The sequence below is a fragment of the Truncatella angustata genome (assembly GCF_020726525.1).
Source record: "Truncatella angustata strain MPI-SDFR-AT-0073 chromosome Unknown BKA67scaffold_6, whole genome shotgun sequence".
In the NCBI taxonomy this organism is placed as follows: domain Eukaryota; kingdom Fungi; phylum Ascomycota; class Sordariomycetes; order Amphisphaeriales; family Sporocadaceae; genus Truncatella; species Truncatella angustata.
The window spans coordinates 2,948,456-2,965,205 of record NW_025763386.1 but is presented as its reverse complement, the minus strand read 5'-3'; the positions used below and the strand labels follow the sequence as shown (position 1 = coordinate 2,965,205).

General features: G+C 50.0%; 6 protein-coding genes across 6 annotated transcripts; 3 read left to right on the top strand and 3 right to left on the bottom strand.

Moving 5' to 3' along the window:
- The first annotated feature begins 2,313 nt into the window (after positions 1-2,313).
- Positions 2,314-3,707, top strand: BKA67DRAFT_573721 (uncharacterized protein). Its single transcript, XM_046103376.1, has 4 exons — positions 2,314-2,845; positions 2,919-3,035; positions 3,094-3,333; positions 3,450-3,707. The coding sequence occupies exons 1-4, from the start codon at positions 2,584-2,586 to the stop codon at positions 3,641-3,643; spliced, it is 813 nt and encodes a 270-aa protein (XP_045956658.1). The 5' UTR covers positions 2,314-2,583; the 3' UTR covers positions 3,644-3,707.
- A 2,631-nt stretch (positions 3,708-6,338) lies between these two features.
- BKA67DRAFT_538193 (flavin reductase like domain-containing protein) lies at positions 6,339-7,641 on the bottom strand (the record flags this gene model as incomplete). The annotated part of the gene is made up of 2 exons (XM_046100443.1): positions 6,339-7,459; positions 7,509-7,641. The coding sequence occupies 2 exons, from the start codon at positions 7,639-7,641 to the stop codon at positions 6,339-6,341; spliced, it is 1,254 nt and encodes a 417-aa protein (XP_045956657.1).
- A 587-nt stretch (positions 7,642-8,228) lies between these two features.
- Positions 8,229-8,807, top strand: BKA67DRAFT_538192 (uncharacterized protein; the record flags this gene model as incomplete). The annotated part of the gene is made up of 1 exon (XM_046100442.1): positions 8,229-8,807. One exon carries the CDS (start codon positions 8,229-8,231, stop codon positions 8,805-8,807), a length of 579 nt encoding a protein of 192 aa, XP_045956656.1.
- Positions 8,808-9,116: 309 nt separating this feature from the next.
- BKA67DRAFT_573711 (Vps5 C terminal like-domain-containing protein) lies at positions 9,117-11,374 on the bottom strand. The gene is made up of 3 exons (XM_046103375.1): positions 10,229-11,374; positions 9,572-10,174; positions 9,117-9,520 (listed from the first exon to the last, which is right to left on the bottom strand). Exons 1-3 carry the CDS (start codon positions 11,201-11,203, stop codon positions 9,359-9,361), a joined length of 1,740 nt encoding a protein of 579 aa, XP_045956655.1. The 5' UTR covers positions 11,204-11,374; the 3' UTR covers positions 9,117-9,358.
- Positions 11,375-11,888: 514 nt separating this feature from the next.
- On the bottom strand, positions 11,889-12,509 carry BKA67DRAFT_661119 (mediator complex, subunit Med11; the record flags this gene model as incomplete). The annotated part of the gene is made up of 2 exons (XM_046107761.1): positions 11,889-12,365; positions 12,423-12,509. 2 exons carry the CDS (start codon positions 12,507-12,509, stop codon positions 11,889-11,891), a joined length of 564 nt encoding a protein of 187 aa, XP_045956654.1.
- A 441-nt stretch (positions 12,510-12,950) lies between these two features.
- On the top strand, positions 12,951-16,700 carry BKA67DRAFT_573707 (WD40-repeat-containing domain protein). The gene is made up of 4 exons (XM_046103374.1): positions 12,951-13,391; positions 14,263-14,442; positions 14,497-15,320; positions 15,374-16,700. Exons 1-4 carry the CDS (start codon positions 13,245-13,247, stop codon positions 16,479-16,481), a joined length of 2,259 nt encoding a protein of 752 aa, XP_045956653.1. The 5' UTR covers positions 12,951-13,244; the 3' UTR covers positions 16,482-16,700.
- Positions 16,701-16,750: the final 50 nt, after the last annotated feature.

The window sequence follows — 16,750 nt, the reverse complement described above, 5'->3', positions numbered from 1 at the left end:
GGCTCCTAGCCCCAGAGGCCCAGAACTATTGATTTCCAGAAGCGCAAGGCAGTGCAAGGTCTCTGCTCCAACACATCAAGTTATTAGGAAAGAGATCTTCTCTCGTGCTGTTATCATACTTATTAACATGCGAAACTTACTGTCGGGCTCAAGAGAGACCGATTGAGCTGTGTTCCTTGGCTCTGCTTTTTGCCGCCTTCTAGTATGGAATTGGTGGAACAGATAGCTCTTCGCAGATCCCTGAATCCCTGAAGCCCCGTTTGCCTAACCCAGCGGTAGAATCTAGGGTATAAACAAGGTACATAAGAGGTAGTTATAGACAACAATCAACATTGTGGCTAAGGTATCATTCAAAATGGGGCAACGACTACATGCAGGGGTAGAAATCGTAGCCGCGGCGGGTAACCTATACATTAAACTTGGGCAATGGCCGCTGAGCTGCTTTTGTGCGTGGTTTTCCTCTATCTGTCTTGGCAGTAGCTATAGTCAAGTTATTCTTAGCTTCGTGGCTGTTCAGTTTCAATTATCCCACTTGGTGATTCTATTACAACCGATGCTAGACGATACCTACCAGCCAACTTCGGTTTGTGTTCAGCTGTGTAACCAGGCTGACAAGATAAGTGTATCCTATTGCATTGTCCTGCTAGTAACATAACAGAGGAGTTAAGAGAATTGCAAAATACACTTTGTAGTTTCCAAATCTTGAAGTATATGTTCGCTACAATGACAGAGCTGGTCTGCAAGTGCTTCATTACTACACAATTATTCCAGGCTGTGGAAAACTAACTGATTCCATTAAGATTCATTCCCTACAAATCCGTTGGCAGAATGTTGGTACTTAGCATTGAGGGATTCCGATAATTCCCAGCTCTATCCGAAGTGTTCCCGCTAAGTAGCACTACGATTCGGAATAACGAGTCTTTCTCGACACACAGAAATGGCACCATGGTCAATACGGTCAACCATTCATTTACTAATTTAGCCGTGTAGGGTTCGATTCGCCGCTTGTCAACTGTTCGGCCTTTTGGCACCTCCTCATCCCCTCCGCTAACAACACCGTATATAGGGTTTTCTAAGGAAAGCCAGTCAGCCGTAAGGCACCATACGCCGAAAGGCATCACCCGGTTTTCGAAATGAGAGCCAGTCAGCCGTAAGGCACCGTCTGCCGGAAGGCACCCCATTCAACTCAATCACATCCTCCGTGTAAGTACTCTACTTATAACATACTATTTATGCGTCCATGATATCGTCTCTGTTCTACTGTTTTATTTTTCATTCCATCCTTTTTTGTCTTTGCCATTCTTCGTAACTATTGCCCTTGTACCATCAGAACGTGTATAATCGAGTGTCGAACCAGGAACCTTGCGAGGTCCATTCGCAATTCGATACCCACCATTTCATTATACTGGAGACTACTAGTGATAGTTTCGGCAACTATGTCACTGTCAAGTCGACAAACTCATCCTTGTCCTCTCTCATACCCTTGAAGTGGTCGTGGCACACATCGTAGTGAGAGATGTCTTGCGATAATCACTGCGCCCCACGCTGGCTCCCAACGGTAAGACCTTCCCAAAATAATTTAGTAGGTATAATGCCATCGAGGATCTGATGAGATGAAGGCAAAGTTTTATTTTGCACGTTTGTAACTGGGTCGGGTTTGATCGGCTCGTTAGCGATGTTGCTTGGTTGACTTAGTTCTTGAATTCTGCCTATAGGATGTTAGCGAATCTGAAATGCATAATTTCTCAAGCTATATATAACAAGGCCCACTCAAAGCAGAGTAAGTATGGATATCCTCAAGCGGATATGGTCTGTCATTTGTGAAAGAGGTACTGACCATAAGTCACCCGTGCTGGCAAGGGGTTTGCCGCACCAGTTGTAACGATTATAGAAAACGGAACAAGAATCGTTGACGTTTTCATGATGAAAAATGTATATTAAGAGATAAGGCGGCTCGTTAGTAGAATATCTTTGATTTAAAATAGTTGGGATTGGTTTAGATTTGGGCAGATTTGTCTTTAGGTATAAATAGTTTTTCTTACACATTCAAAATCACTCTAGTTCCGGGTTCCTTCATATCATTCGGCCCTGGTAAGACCTTTTCCCGATCGTGCTGTTTCTCGGGCCGGGTGAGACCTTTACCCAATCGAGCCGATCGAAGCCATCACTATCATATCCTATTTGGGACAATGAATGGTGAGATTTGGTCTAAGCGACTGCTACGTCGTGACCCAGCTCCTTGTCTTCAACTGTGATCGGGCTGCGTTTACATGCAGGTGTCACACGACAAACCTGTCATTACAACTGAGCCAAGGAATATTTGGGGCGCCACTATATCCCTACTGTTCAGCTGTTACGAATCTGAAGACTTCTGTTATCAACCTCTGGTATACCTTAATGAAAGGGGTGCGAGATTTGGGATTTCTCGTGCAAAACCAGACGTAGCAGATATCCTCGATTAAAGCGGTCGCTGGGGTATTCCTGGATGAGCACAGCAAATTCCTGCTTATATACTAACCTGCTAGTGTAGCAATTCTTCTCTCTTTTTCTTTTTCCATCACGATATCTACTACTGTCAACGTCATGACACAACAAGCTATGCTCAACGAGCAGAGGGTGTTGTTGAGGTTCCAAGAAAGATCGCCTCTTGGAGAAGAACATCAAAATTGCGAGTGTACGAGATCGGGTAGTGGCAGCCTTCAGAATTGCCCCATAACAAGCAAACGTTGGCTTGTTCTCCATATACTCGCGGCTGGTCTTTGCCTTTTTGGCTGTCTCTTTTTTCTCTCCTCTGAGAAGAACGCGCCCTCTTTTCGAGGATGGGAGGGACCTGAAGTGACTTACAGTGAGTAGAACATTCGGAAGGATCCCCGGGGAAGCTGATAAACTTCATATATTCTGACGATCCCAATCTGCAGCACCTGCTCGCTCAGCTTCCTTCTACAAGCAAGATGAATTCAGCGATGAGCCAGATCCACGATACCACCGATCACCACCGAACCCAGCCATCGACGCGGCTTGGGCAGACCTTTATTGTCAGTAATGTCAACGAAATTACCCATGATCTCAGTTGGGCTTACACCACACATCCAGTTTTTGGCGTCTTGGCTCAATCCCAGGAAGCAGCAAAACAATCACTAATCAATCGCACCCGTGAGCTGCGTCAAAATAGAGAGGAAGCTAATGAAGCAACACGTCCATACTATTTGACCCTCCACATCTTCCATCAACTACATTGCTTAAACAATTTACGTATGTTAGCTTGGCCTGAGTACTACGGAAGCTTAGATGATATGGACGGGGAGGAGAGATGGGAGATTCAGCAACACCTTGGTAGGTTCTACTTGGTTTCCAACACTTATCCGCTTTTTCGCCCTCACTTGTTTTCTTCTTCTTCTCTGTTGACTTCACACTCCCGGTCACACTAATGCACGTTTTCAATGTGGAAGCACATTGCATCGATATACTTAGACAGGCCCTGCTCTGTACCTCGGATATTAGTACGAACTTTTGGTTTTTAAGCGATGTGAATGGACCCGAGCCGAAAGTTGTGACCAATGGCACGTCGATTCGCACCTGTCGTGACTTTGAGAGCATCAAGGCGTGGGCTATGGGAAACTTGACGGGCGTGGCCATGGCATAAGCCGCTTGCTTGTTGGTGGGAATGGTGTCGAGGACTGATCGTTGGTAGCCAATCATTTGTCAGCATGCATGCAGTCAGAAAATAACTTCTTGGCTCATATCTTGTGCATATGAACACCCCGGCCCTGCTGCAGGCATCAGCGTGACAGGTGTGGTTTATTGGCAGCAGCTGATAGTCTGTAACTTCAATCATTGCGTGGCGTGTTGGACCATGCATGGATCAACGGTGATTATCATTGTGCTTATTTTCGAATCATCACCTGCATGGGCACATTTACAATTCGAACTTGATCAATAATGTGGCTAAGAAACCAATCACAAGAATGGCTTGCTTGTGCTCAGGATTCTAGAATTTCAAGCTCCATCTCTTCACCATCATCTAACTGCGCTTGGAAAATTGACTATGGCCATTTTGACGGAGTTGGTATTTTGATAGGTGTTGAGTGTGTACCTTGGATGTTGGTCTGGTCCAGGTCAACCCATTTCGTTGGCTGGAGGAAAGGATTCTTTTATATAGATGGTACTTCCTTTACTTCTCCGCACTATTACCAAAGCCTCTAACCCTAGTCTGGGTGTGATGAAAAGGTTGCATCGAACCTTGCATAGGCGATAATGCTGTATCAGATGCAATCGATGTCGCTTGTTTAAAAAGAGCACAGGCAAGCAGATAGATTGCCTAAATATTGTGGATAAACCGCACCATTTCATCATAAGCGACGTGACAGTTAGGTAGCAAAACATGGTAGTTAAGGTGCTAGTCCCACTTATCACAGGCCCATAATGCAAGCATTGTGATCTGCCCCCTTTAACAGTGTGCTTATCATAATCGTAAGTACCGGAAATAAAAGATTAAATATTATAATCGTATATACCGGGAATAAAATAACAAATAGTATAAAAAAGAAAAGCTGACATGCCGTGCCCAGCTCGTGGGTACTTTAGTGTGAGATATCGACGGAAACAGATACAGCTCGCCTTGGACATGAAGATCAACAGTGTCGAAGCTCACGGCCATGTTGGTATCAGAGAAGCAAGGGATAATTGCGTTCTCCAAAATGGAGTGTCTCTTTGAGGACGAATATCAAAGGCTCAAATCGGGTGACATGACCCTATGGCCTGGCATTGAGTCTTACTTTTTTGTAGCCTGTTTCATATGCAAATCCGTACCTAAAGCTTAATAGCGATCGGGACCAGTGGAAAACAGATGATGTGGCCGCTCTGGAATCTCACACCCATATGTAGCCGTCGATGTGTCATCGCAAGACGACTATGGTGGAGGATCGAGGCTATAGATTGTCCGGCACGTTTGGGGTGGCCCTGCCCATGCTTTATGGTGAACGTGAAAATGGATTACTTCACTGTCAGGAGGAGTTTTTAGGACAACCGACAAGTGTTCGATCTTTGCCTGGAGAGTTATTGGTAATAGCTTTTGCGGCTTGTTGACACAGGTACCCGAGAGTTCCTCATCGTGAGGCTCCATCAAGAGCACTCGGTTGAGGAAAAGCTCAGTGCGTATATGGTGATGGAAAAGGGGCGCCGAGAGTACCCTTGAACTGAGGTCGTGGATTCACGAGACGTATCTTGCGCAAAGTCATCGGGTGAATCTGACGGCCAGCAACACCGATGTGGACAACATCGCATGGACAACAGGAATCTTCTTGTAGCTGCTTAACGAGGGCGATTAGTATGCGAGAATGGTTGAAGCAGGATAACCTAGGAGCGACGTCTGACGCCGGGTAAATTGCGAGGGTGTTAAGTGGCAAAACGCCTCCAGAGATGTTTCGATGTATTCAAAACAACCATTCACGACACAATGTGATGTCCTGGTACCAAGCTTACCTGGTCATTGAATTAGCGATGAAATTGTAGCGCACAATGGAAAAAGGCAAACACTATTTGAGTCACATGGTTCCAAACAATTTCATAGGGACAAAACTACAAAGATGGTCACCGTTCTGAACGGTGTGGGATCTATGGGCTCGATTGCAACGTTGAACATTTCCCAAACAAGCCTAAAAGATCAGCACGGTCAAGCCATATTTTGACTGTGGTTTCAACCATGCTGTATTCCCCGCTGACTCTCGAGCGGTCTACTGAAAGCAAGAATATTCGGAATGTATGGTCAACTTAATAGGGAGTGAACAGCAATATTAGAAAGAGATGTATGGCTGCAAGAGTCTTTCCAAATACACACCGCACAACAAGCTCCGTTAGAATAGCCCTTCTGAACGAAAGGGGCAGGTGGTAGCATCAGAGAATAACCCATCGAGGCAGCCTCTAGGCACTAAGAGCGGACCATATTGAACATGGGCTTGTCGGTCACTGGCATGACTTCAGTCAGAAGCGTTCACCTGCAAAGAATGTCAACAGACCATAGCCTAATCTAGGAATCCTAGATTGGACATGCCTGGCAATGGCGAAAGTCTTTCCAGTGAAAAGACAGGGGCTTGTCGCGTGACCTTTGACAAGTATAGCATATAAATACAATTGGAGTACCTATATTAAGTATTGTAGTAGGTTCGTTGGTTGCTAGGGATGCATTGTTATTGTATCGATGTTGATTCAATCCGATATCCTTAGTCTGAGGTTGCATTACCCAGATCGGGTGGTTTGGTGGAGTATGGCGGTATCTGGCTGCTTGTCATGAGGGATCACATCTACTTCTCTGCTTCTGCATCTGGATTGTACGTGTGATATCATAAAGGATCGAGTGGTTCCCCTGTGCTCCTGTACTGCTTATTCGCATATGATAATGCGACAGTGTTCTCTGAAGGGGGATGACCATCGCTGTCTACATCTTCATAGACAACGTCCTCTATGTTGCCGACGACAATGGCGGAATGATTGTCTATTCTGATTAGTCCACGATTCCAGGATTTCCCCGAATCAGTGTTGTGAGAGAGCCGCACGATACATCGGAGCGTGTACAGAACGCCACTGTCTCGTATACGAGGTACGGCGTCACGCGACACTGGGGCCCAGCCCCCTTTTCTTTTGCCTTGCTTCATATCCGCGACCTGCTTTCTCCATTGCATGTCTGCCTGGAATTTGCCGGCAAGTTTTAATAGTTCCCCGTCGATCTCTGGCTTTAAATGGGACTGGCCTTGAGAGAAGTGGTGAGCAAGGCGTGCCCCTGCATGGTTATCGGCGAGTACGTGTACATTGAAACGGCGCGAAGAGGCAATTGCACCGTATGTGTGACTGGGGAGGCTTATGTTAAACATGACGGATGGCGTTGGCTTCAAGCTGAGGGAGGAAAAGGAGCTGATGGTCATGGCGCGAGGTACTGGCCAAGGAGTTGTCGATTCTTGGGATGTAGACAGCTCTTCAGCAGCCACGTCCTTAGATGAAGATAGGTCCACCTGGGTCGCAGAAGTAGAGGTGTTCTCGACGTTGTGGTTGGGCTCTTGTGATTCGTCCTTCAGGGTTTCCTGCAATGGCATTGCTTCGCTTAGAGATCCATCTGGGGGCGCATATTTGGTCCAAGCCTCATGTCTCGGCCACGATAGTGATGTGACAATGACAACGGGATGCGAGACATGTCGCATTAATTCGCGAAACCCGTCTGATGAAACCGGATGGGAGCGAGTAAACTTTTTCATAAATGTCCTTAGTTGTCTGTTTGGAGGCACAATCGATGTATCTCCAGTATTCACGCCTGATGTCGCACCGAGGCCACTCGTGGCCGTTGATGCGGTTACTGTTCCTATTGCACCGGCGTCTACCGGACTGGTCGACGTAGAAGGGCCTTTTGTCGAGGGATTGGAAGACTCCTTTTCTAGTGGGTTGGGGAGGTCTCTTGGGCCTTCGATAGGCTCTTTCATATATGTAAGTAAATATCTTCAAATGCGTGTGCCATGGCTTACTGTCAATTGAGGTCTCGCTATACAGCCTGACTTGTGCAGGTCTGTTGCACGTAGAAACTGCACCATGCTGCAAGGGATGATTGCGGCCAGCTCGGGTCGCGGCCGCCCTTGAGACAATGCGGAGGGTCTTCATCTCATGTTCGAACGAGCCGGGCTACAAGCAGCATGAAAGTATGATGGAATATCGCATGCAGGTGAAAGTCCAGGACTGCTCTCGCTGTGCAGTAGCTGACTTAGCTAGGGTAGCTTGGAGGAGGTTCTCAGCTCCAATCGATGCGCCATTCCGCGCGTTCTACAGCGATACAGTGCTCACTAACTGCAATGAGTTTAGCATCGTGTCCGCGTTGTCAGAATTGAGCCGATAAGATAAGCCCCCGTTCCAAGCATGATTACTGCATGTACACTAGCTACAGCACAAATACGGATCCGGACACGGCTCCAGAACACCCCCGGAACCTGATCCCGGCCCGCGCATTAACATTTTTCTAGCACCTTGTCGGCGCATCGTCAATCGTCAACCCCAAGGAGAGAGAGACAAGCACAGGGCCCAGCGCAATCGCAACAGCAGCCACCCTCTCAACCCAACCCAGCCCAGTCCAGCCCAGCTTAATCGCTGTCCACTACTCCAGCAAGGTCCGTGGCCTCATAAAAAACTCAGCGATACGAACACATCATCCCGCGCCCGGACAATTCAAACACCCCAACCAGCAAACCTCCAGAATGGCGACCCTCCGCGTCCCGCGACGCCCGACCTGCGTCCTCTCCATAACCTCCCTGACGCCGCAGACCAGCACCACGACCTCGTCGGTATCGCGGACGTCCCTCGCCCCTTCCTTCCTCTCGGCCCAGACCCAGCAGCAGACCCGCAACGCGAACCTGATCCGCCGGCACAAACGGCCCTACTTGTTCACGCAGCTGGTGCAGCTCTCGGACGGATCGACGTACACGATGCGGACGACGAGCCCGTACGCGCTGTACAAGTCCACCAAGGACACGCGGAACCACCTGCTGTGGAACCCGTCGGAGCGGGGCCTCAAGAACGTCGAGGTCGACGAGGCGGGCAAGCTGGCCGCCTTCCGCGAGAGGTTCGGCCGCACCTGGGACGCCCCTGCCGTGGCCTCGGAGGAGGACGACTCTGCCTCTTCCGCGGAAGGAGGGGAGGGGGCTGCCGCTGGCAAGTCGGCTAGGGAGGCGGCAGAGCAGGAGGACGAGGACGATTTCTCGCTCGATGATCTGATTGCCAGGCATGCGGTGCCTGTCGCCGAGGAGAAGTCCAAGGTGTTCCCGGGCAAGAAATAAGGTGTTTTGTTGGGGGGACGGGTAAAGGATACTCAGCACCGCCTGGGCCGAGATCAGACGGTGGGACGATGGATTTCGAAAACAGGAACACCCCTGAATTTTGACGGAAGAAGAAGAGGAAAAAGAAGAAGATGGTGATGATGGTGGAGGGTTGGCTCTTCCTCGGCGTGGACGTGAACAAGGTAAAGGGACGACGTATCAAGCATTATTATTGCTGGAAGGCTCCTAGGAAAGCCGTGTTTACAACACTGTACCATATGTACCACATTGTCTGCATATAAATATCACTCATAAGATATCAACGTTGGTCGACATGTAAGAGGCTTAACATTATTTTTAAGTTCTGTAACGCTACTGGGTATAGCCTGTCCAAGCATACACAAATGGACACAATGATTATGTCTCAGCAAACTATACACCTATCATCAGCGGTTGAAAGCATCTTCTAAGCCCTGCGAGGCGCCCGGCTGCGAGGATCGAGCCCAGCTACTCTCAAATCGATGGTGCCGTTCGATTGCGGGCCACGGATATGGATAGTCATCCCTGTGCGACTAGTCAGAGTCTTCATCTATCCGCGCCCTGGCCCTGTCAACAGCTGTGTCTCCAGTAGGTCTCTTGTCGCCGGATGAGTCAACGACAGGAGGTCGGTAGAAGACTGCCTCGTCATCTTCGGCATCCAATTGCATAAGGAAAGTCTCCCACTTCTCAATCAACTGTTCAGTAGTCAGCATGCTCTTCAAATCCACGTTGGAAATGTCACTCACCTCTTTCTGCGCTTCCACAGAACTCTCCAAGAATGTCTCGACGGCGCTCTTGAAATCCTCAACCTTCTCCCGCTCGAATCTGTCAAGCTCGGCTCGCATCAACCGACCCATGTCCTCGAACAGAAGCCTGGCCTGATGGACCTTGCGTTCAGCATCGGCTACTTCCGCGCTGACCTGATTCAGGCGATCCTGTTGAGACTTGCCTTGTCTAAGAAGCTTGTCCTGGCTCGTCTTCTTCTTTTGCATGTCAGACTCGGCGCTGTGCCAGCTGTGGAACGCCTTTTGCCTCTGGTCGAATGCCTTCTTCACACTGCCGATTAGACGGATATACTCGTCAATGACGATACCAAAGGTCAGCACGTCTTGTTGAGCTTGTCGGTCATAGACATCTCTTATGGTAATCTGGAGTTCCGACAAGGCGTCGAGAGGGCCCGATAGGGTATGGCTCAGCTCTACAGTAGACAATGCATGTAGCGAGGCAGAGAAGTCGCCAGCAGCTTCGGCCATGGCTTTGCGCTGGTTGACCATGGTATCCATAGCCTTAAGTAGTGCCTTGAGTTGGTTCTCGAGGGCATCCAGGTAGACTCTGCGATCATGGAACCACTAGTCTTGTCAGTTGCTGGGATAATACCTGATAGCAAGGTCAGGGGGACTCACGTCATCCTGTTCCACGAATTTGTTACTGCTTCCGACCCCAATACCGAATGATCCGAAAACACCTTTGCTTTCACCTGGAATTGGCTCCCGACGCTCCTTGTGCTTGATGTCAACGTTGAAAGACTCGCTCTCAAGGAAGAGCTTTAGATCGGGGTCATGTTGTAGTGTGGGGTGGGCGGCAATCTTGTTGCACATCTTCTCCAGTGCTTGCCGACGCGACTCGACAAAGTTGGTCTCAAAGCGGTTGAGAGCCTGTTTCTCCGGAGGCGGCGGCACCACAACACCCGGGTTGTTGCCATGCATGGTAGTGTAGAGCCATAGGAAATCACGGTATCTCCTCTTGACCTCGAACTCTGGCTGCCTGTACCCCTTGGAGGTGGTTCTTGTCCTGACCGCGTAGACGATATGGGAGCTAGTCAGGTCGCCAACCTTGACGGGGTCACCGACTGTGATCTGGAAGGTAGGCTTGGCTGCCTGCTCGACACTGACGCCGGGCTGCGTACTGCTGCGGATCTGGCTGGGCTGAGCGACCTGGACAGGAGGAGGGGCCCTCGGACCTAGTGGTCTGTCATCGTCGTCATCGTCGTCCTCGTCGATCTGGTGAGGATCTCTTGGGCCGGGCTTCCGCAGGCCGGTTGGGGCGTGGGACTGAGGCAGTGTGGTGCGAATGGGCAGCTGCTCCTTCTGGGGAGGGGCCGGGGGCTCGTCAGGCTGCGAATCGACAGCAGGCGCGGCATTGTTGTCGCCAAGCGGACCCAGAGGACCCAGGGGATCGTCGGATTGTATGGTTGTCGGTTGCGCCTGAAGTCGGCGGATAGGCTTTCGTGGGCCACGGGCGGTGGGCGACTTGACGGAGGGCTGCTGTTGCGACGGCTGCGACGACTCGGCTTCTTGTGACGGCTGGTTTATGGATGGAGGCTTTGACGATTGCGACGGTACATCGCCCCAAGGAGAGTCACTCTCCCCGAAATCCATCTTTGCCAGCGTTGGGTCGAGTGGTGAGAGGTTGGACTTGTCGTCGCTGAGAGCACCAACTGCAGGTAGGCTACAACAAGGCTACTACTGTACCGGTATGTACAAAGTAAGCTGTGCTATGCGAAGCGAATCGGCAGCGGTTGTGTTGGAGGAGGGAAAGAAGCACGGGCCAATTACGTTTGCGATGCGCAGCGGATACCTCATACCTCATACCTCACTCATATACCACAACCTCGGGACTGGGCGATACATGCCTAGGTGAGCTTTTTCATGACTGCCTGTGCAGGCGTGTTTTGCAATGTAACTTAGCTTGGCAATATATCCTCACAACCGGGGTGTAACTGCATTCATTCATTCATCGTCTTCATCAAGTCTGGCATGATCTTACTAAAGCCTTGAACAATTTGACCTGTTTGCTCTTGTAGTACTGCTTCTGCGCAAGGAGGCTTTCGTGTGTAAATCCGACATACTTCATACGTTGCGTTGACGGCCTCCATAGTAAAATAGGCGTTTTCGAACCAGACACTTGTATCAGGCTTCTCGCCGACGACCGGTTTCAATTTCAAGTCCACCAGAGCAGTGCTCTTTCATAGGCACTATCAACGCCCGTCCTCTATCCGGGGGTATCGCAACGCCAAGCCTGGCCCAACGCCGGAACGCCTGGGAATGCTATCTGGAGAAGACCTTACCAAGTCATCTTGTCGTCTGCTTCGGGGACGGCTAATTCGGCCTTCTTGATCACGTCTTTTAAGAACGCCTCAGCCTGGTCCCAGAGCTCGGATTCCATGTCTCTCTCCACCTTGTTGCTTCTGCTGTTCAGCCAGCCCACATCCATGCCGCCAATCTTGCCATTGCCGTCTGGTTCTAAAGTCTTGTTGCCATGGTCACCCGCTGTGTCGCCTGCTGGCGCATCGCTAGACCTGATGATGCCAGCTTCCTCCAACCCCCATATCTGTCGCTTCAGTCGCACGTTGACAGAGCGCAGTGTTCGCAAGAAGTCGTTCGTGTGGTGTTTGAAAGCCGTGTCCTTACCTGGCTCGTCGTCGTCATCGTCTGAGTCGGCATCACCGCCAGCATTCATGGATACATCCTCATCGCTGGTATCTGACTTGTTGAGACTTTGAATGGCAGCACCAACGGTTCGGAGGAGGCTGACGATACTCTGTTACCTGAGATTAGCCCCCATCTCTCTCGGTGCCCGGTTAATTGTAACCCATACTTCGTCAATCTCACCCAATTGCTGGATGCGCTCTGCCGTAGTGAAGGGTACAAAGGAGGCATCCTCAGAGTTGCTTTGAGCTGCCATTGTGAATAGAGACTTTTTCAAAGAAGCAATGGGAAAGGAGGGTGATGCAATCGTGTAGGTATCAGCGCCATCAGGAACTCAACATTGGCTCATAATCAGCAAGTCGCGGCAGCATGTCATGACCTTTGGGATGCGACAGCAAGGAATGTTATTAGACTACGGGAAGCCACAAGAGCTTGAAAGCCTCCATACTAAACCTTAAGAGTACTATGAACATAGTGCCATAGCGAGTGGTTGTGCTGTAATGCCCCGCCAAGGTGAGACCTGTCAATGGCCTGTGCACTGCCAAGTTTTCCCCCAGCTTCTGTTTTCCCCCAGGCACCCTGAGGCCTGAGGCAAAAGCTCCTCATCCTCGTAAAGCACACTAACCTTCTTATAGACTAGCTGTTCCTGCCACAGCTGCATCCACAGTTTTGAGCCTCATCTCATCCGTTGACGAAACACCCAGTAACGCATCACGCTTCATCAGAGAGAACAGCACCCAGCGATCATTTCATCAACCAAAGATCACTCTCTCACTCGGCGCCTCTAGTTGTATCCATACGACCTCTTTGTTGTACCAGAGGGGCCTCGGTTGCCCAGCCTAGCGTGACCTATGCAGCTTAACGCGACGCGCATTTGAGTGAGCTAGGCAGGAGAAGGAGAGGTGGACAAGCACAGCACTGGACGCCAACTCACTCAGTCACCAAATCGAAGCATTCACTCGCTCGATCATCTCCAGGTCTGCAAAGAAACATGTCAAACCCCGGTGCACCCAATGCAGGCGCTGGCCAGACGGGCAGTACATTCACTCCTGCTCCACCACCAACGCCAGGGGCTGCACCTGCGACTACAGCAACCACGACGGTTGCACCACCAAACAACCAGAACTTGAATCAAATCGTAAGTACCACCGTTATGTCAGTTGTACTCAATCAAGTTTTCCTTTGATCATGTGGCCGTAAAGCTGCGGTAGTCTGTCTGCATCACCATTCATCTTCGCTTCACTTGTTACGCCTCAAGTTTCGGCCGCCAAATGTACTTGGGCATACGTTGCTCTACTCTCCATGTCAGCTGTATGGGTACCATGGAGTCTTCTACCTGTCGTAGCACATCTCATAAGCCAATCATCGCCTAAACACTCACGGCATGAGTTTGGCAAGTCGCGCGTTCCGCGATTACACATATCCTGGTCTTCCTCTGTTCGCCACAGATGTCCCAGTGCAACGCGAAGGACCCATCTTATCCTCTATGCTATCCTCTTCAGGGCCGTATATACGCTGCAGTAGGTGTATTATCACCCGTATAATCATCCTGCTTATAGCACTGTATCTGTGGAAGCGGGTGTATAGATATCATAGATATCGTGCTGAGGCCTTGTTATGGCCTGAAGCAAGTGGCTACGACAATGTTGAAGACGAGACGGCCTGCGCCTGTCAATGTCTTAATGTGCCCAGTTGCAGTCAGTCGTTTGTTGAGGACAAACGGTGGTTAGGATAATTGTGCGATGGTTCTCTGTTTGCCCCCCTCAACCCTTCTCTTCAGCGACTCCTGTTCAGATCCCTCATCAACAAGCACACTTCCTTCTTTTTAGCAATTGTGAACAATTTGTGGACTCTTGATTTCGCTCAGTCGCAATGCCTCCTCCCGCTAGGCAAGCGCCTTTAAGTCTCAACCCACAAACTCCTGACAGCGGCTTGAATACCCCAAAATGGATAGATTCTGTGACTTTGCCTGATTATCCGCAAGAACGACAAGACTGATTCTTCCCTAGGTCACGGACTACCTCATAAAACGAGGCTACACTCGTACTGAGGAAGCTTTCCGCAAAGAGATCCAGGGCGGCAACACCAAAGCAGAAGAAGAGGAAAGCAAACGGTTAAAGCCTGACAAATATGTGGCTGCTTTTGAGCACCTCCTGAAATGGGTGGATAACTCTCTCGATCTCTACAAGGTGAACCCTTTCCTTTCCTTCATTACCAAAGATTTCCAGCTGACACGCTTCTAGTTCGAGCTGAGCAAGGTCTTGTGGCCAGTCTTCGTCTATTCATTTCTTGATTTGGTCAAGTTTGAGTACAAGCTGCGCGCCGAATCTTTCATGCTGCAGTATAAAGAGCGATTTGAGACGGTTCGCGCAGATGAAGTCAACCAACTGAAGCTTGTTAAAACCCCTAAACAGCTTGAGGAAAACGCAGTCGCTCGCCTGTATCTGAAGAACAAGTATCGCATTCCGCTGAACAAGTTCGCATCCGGCAATCTCTTCAACTTCCTGGAGCGTGCAGCCGAAGAATGTGGTAGCATTGTCAGCTATATCCTCGCTTCGTTCTGTGAGGTCGAGTCTATCGAGCGGGGTCCTATTGAGCCATTTAGCTTCGAAGCCATCTACCGCCGCGCACGCAATCTAGATATTGACGACGTTGACGCCCAAGAAGGTATCCCTGGCATCCCGGCAACAGGTGCCGTAACCCTCAACAAGGAGATCCTCGACAACGGAAATAATGCAGCTCTCAAGCTCGGCCCTCTCCCTCTAGAGCCTGAGCTACGCGGAGACATTCTAGCCGAGTTGGAGGACGAAGACAAGATCAATCCACCTCGAGACGGTGCACGATCGCTTGTTGACGAATTCAATCTTATTCATTCCATCAAAAAAGAAGCAGGAGACTCGCCACAACGCACCGACATTCCCTACCCACCATCTAGAGCCAGAGATATCGTCATGGAGATGCAAAAGGTTCGCGAGAACAGGGATCGCTTCAAGATCGAGGGCCGAACGGGCGGCGTGGGACCAGCAGTGTCTGTCTGCATGTATACATTCCACAACAGTCTTGGAAGGTGGGTTGTTTTGCACATGGCAGGCTTATTCTTCTTACTAATCTGGTCATCAGCTATTCATGTATGGACTTCTCCAAAGACCAGAAGCTCGTTGCCGTTGGCACTACAGAGTCTTACATCCGCGTATGGACGCTCGACGGATCGCCCCTCAAGTCACAATTACCAAACGAGCAAGACCTCAAGATCAACAATCGCAAGCTGATCGGCCACTCTGGACCTGTCTACACAGTTGCATTTTCCGATGCCGTCAGGAACATCGACCGCAACATCTACGATGATGGCCCCAAGGTCGATACAGATGCCAAGCTTCTCATCTCATGCTCGTACGATGGACAAGTTCGGTTATGGTCCTTGGAGACATGGACCTGCCTTTGCGTCTACAAGGGTCATTCCGGTCCAATCATGAAGCTGGCATGGGGACCTTTTGGTCACTACTTCGCAACAGGTGGTTGGGATAAGACTGTTCGCGTCTGGTCGCAAGACCGTGCATCGTATGTCCGTCTCATGGTTGGCCACGACACTCCGATATCTGCTCTCTGCTGGCACCCCAACGGCGCTTACGTGTTCTCTGCCTCTGATGAGGCTGACAAGACCATTCGAATGTGGTCGGTCTCAACAGGTAACTGTGTTCGTATCTTCACAGGTCATACCGACTACATCTCAGCGATGGAGGCTTCACCGAACGGCAAGATCTTGGCATCGGCCGACTCTGGCGGTAACATCTTTATCTGGGACATTGCCAAAGGAGAGCGTATCAAACGCATGCGAGGACACGGCCGCAATGGCATCTGGTCGGTCGACTTCAACGTGGAGAGTAACACACTGGTATCTGGAGGCGCAGACCTGACTGTCCGTGTCTGGGACGTGGAGATGCCAGCTGAGGGCGCACGCACTGCAGCTCAAGCTGATGGCGGTGATGGCGCAATTGTGGTGGGCGGTAGCGGAGCAGCAACCGACGGCAAGACGGCAGCAAGCACCGCACAGGGGACAGCAAGCGGCGCTGGCAGCACTGGCATGGGCAAGAAGAAGGGTAAAGAGGTTATGATTACCCCCGACCAAATCAGCTGCTTCCCGACCAAGCGAACACCGGTTCATAAGGTCATGTTCACACGGATGAACCTAGTGATTGCCGGAGGTTGCTACGAGCCAGAGCAGCGGTGACTGTCAAATACGAAGAATGACAGGCGAAATATGATAAGCACATGGGGCAGATAGTTGCTTCCATCATGGAGTGTATCAAATGGAGCGGCTTGGAAGGCCGCAACGGAGTTTGTAATGGATTTGGCAATAAGGCTAGTGGCATAGGAGTCGAGCGGCGTACTGCTAAAACAATGTATACCCAAGTCTGATAATTTCGCAATTGAGAGGAAATATTCCGGACCTTGGGATGTCTCACAAAGATACCATTGATTAGAAATAATTATGTGATT

What these genes read in the sequence shown, in the direction of transcription:
- BKA67DRAFT_573721 (XM_046103376.1), top strand. Translation starts at nt 2,584, where the DNA reads ATGACACAACAAGCTATGCTCAACGAGCAGAGGGTGTTGTTGAGGTTC. An exon ending in GGGACCTGAAGTGACTTACA is followed by an intron (nt 2,846 to 2,918) that starts GTGAGTAGAACA and finishes CCCAATCTGCAG; the next exon opens with CACCTGCTCGCTCAGCTTCC. An exon ending in GGCTTGGGCAGACCTTTATT is followed by an intron (nt 3,036 to 3,093) that starts GTCAGTAATGTC and finishes CCACACATCCAG; the next exon opens with TTTTTGGCGTCTTGGCTCAA.
- BKA67DRAFT_573711 (XM_046103375.1), bottom strand. Translation starts at nt 11,203, where the DNA reads ATGGATTTCGGGGAGAGTGACTCTCCTTGGGGCGATGTACCGTCGCAA. An exon ending in AATTCGTGGAACAGGATGAC is followed by an intron (nt 10,175 to 10,228) that starts GTGAGTCCCCCT and finishes TGACAAGACTAG; the next exon opens with TGGTTCCATGATCGCAGAGT. An exon ending in CTGTGGAAGCGCAGAAAGAG is followed by an intron (nt 9,521 to 9,571) that starts GTGAGTGACATT and finishes ACTACTGAACAG; the next exon opens with TTGATTGAGAAGTGGGAGAC.
- BKA67DRAFT_573707 (XM_046103374.1), top strand. Translation starts at nt 13,245, where the DNA reads ATGTCAAACCCCGGTGCACCCAATGCAGGCGCTGGCCAGACGGGCAGT. An exon ending in ACCAGAACTTGAATCAAATC is followed by an intron (nt 13,392 to 14,262) that starts GTAAGTACCACC and finishes ATTCTTCCCTAG; the next exon opens with GTCACGGACTACCTCATAAA. An exon ending in TTCCACAACAGTCTTGGAAG is followed by an intron (nt 15,321 to 15,373) that starts GTGGGTTGTTTT and finishes TCTGGTCATCAG; the next exon opens with CTATTCATGTATGGACTTCT.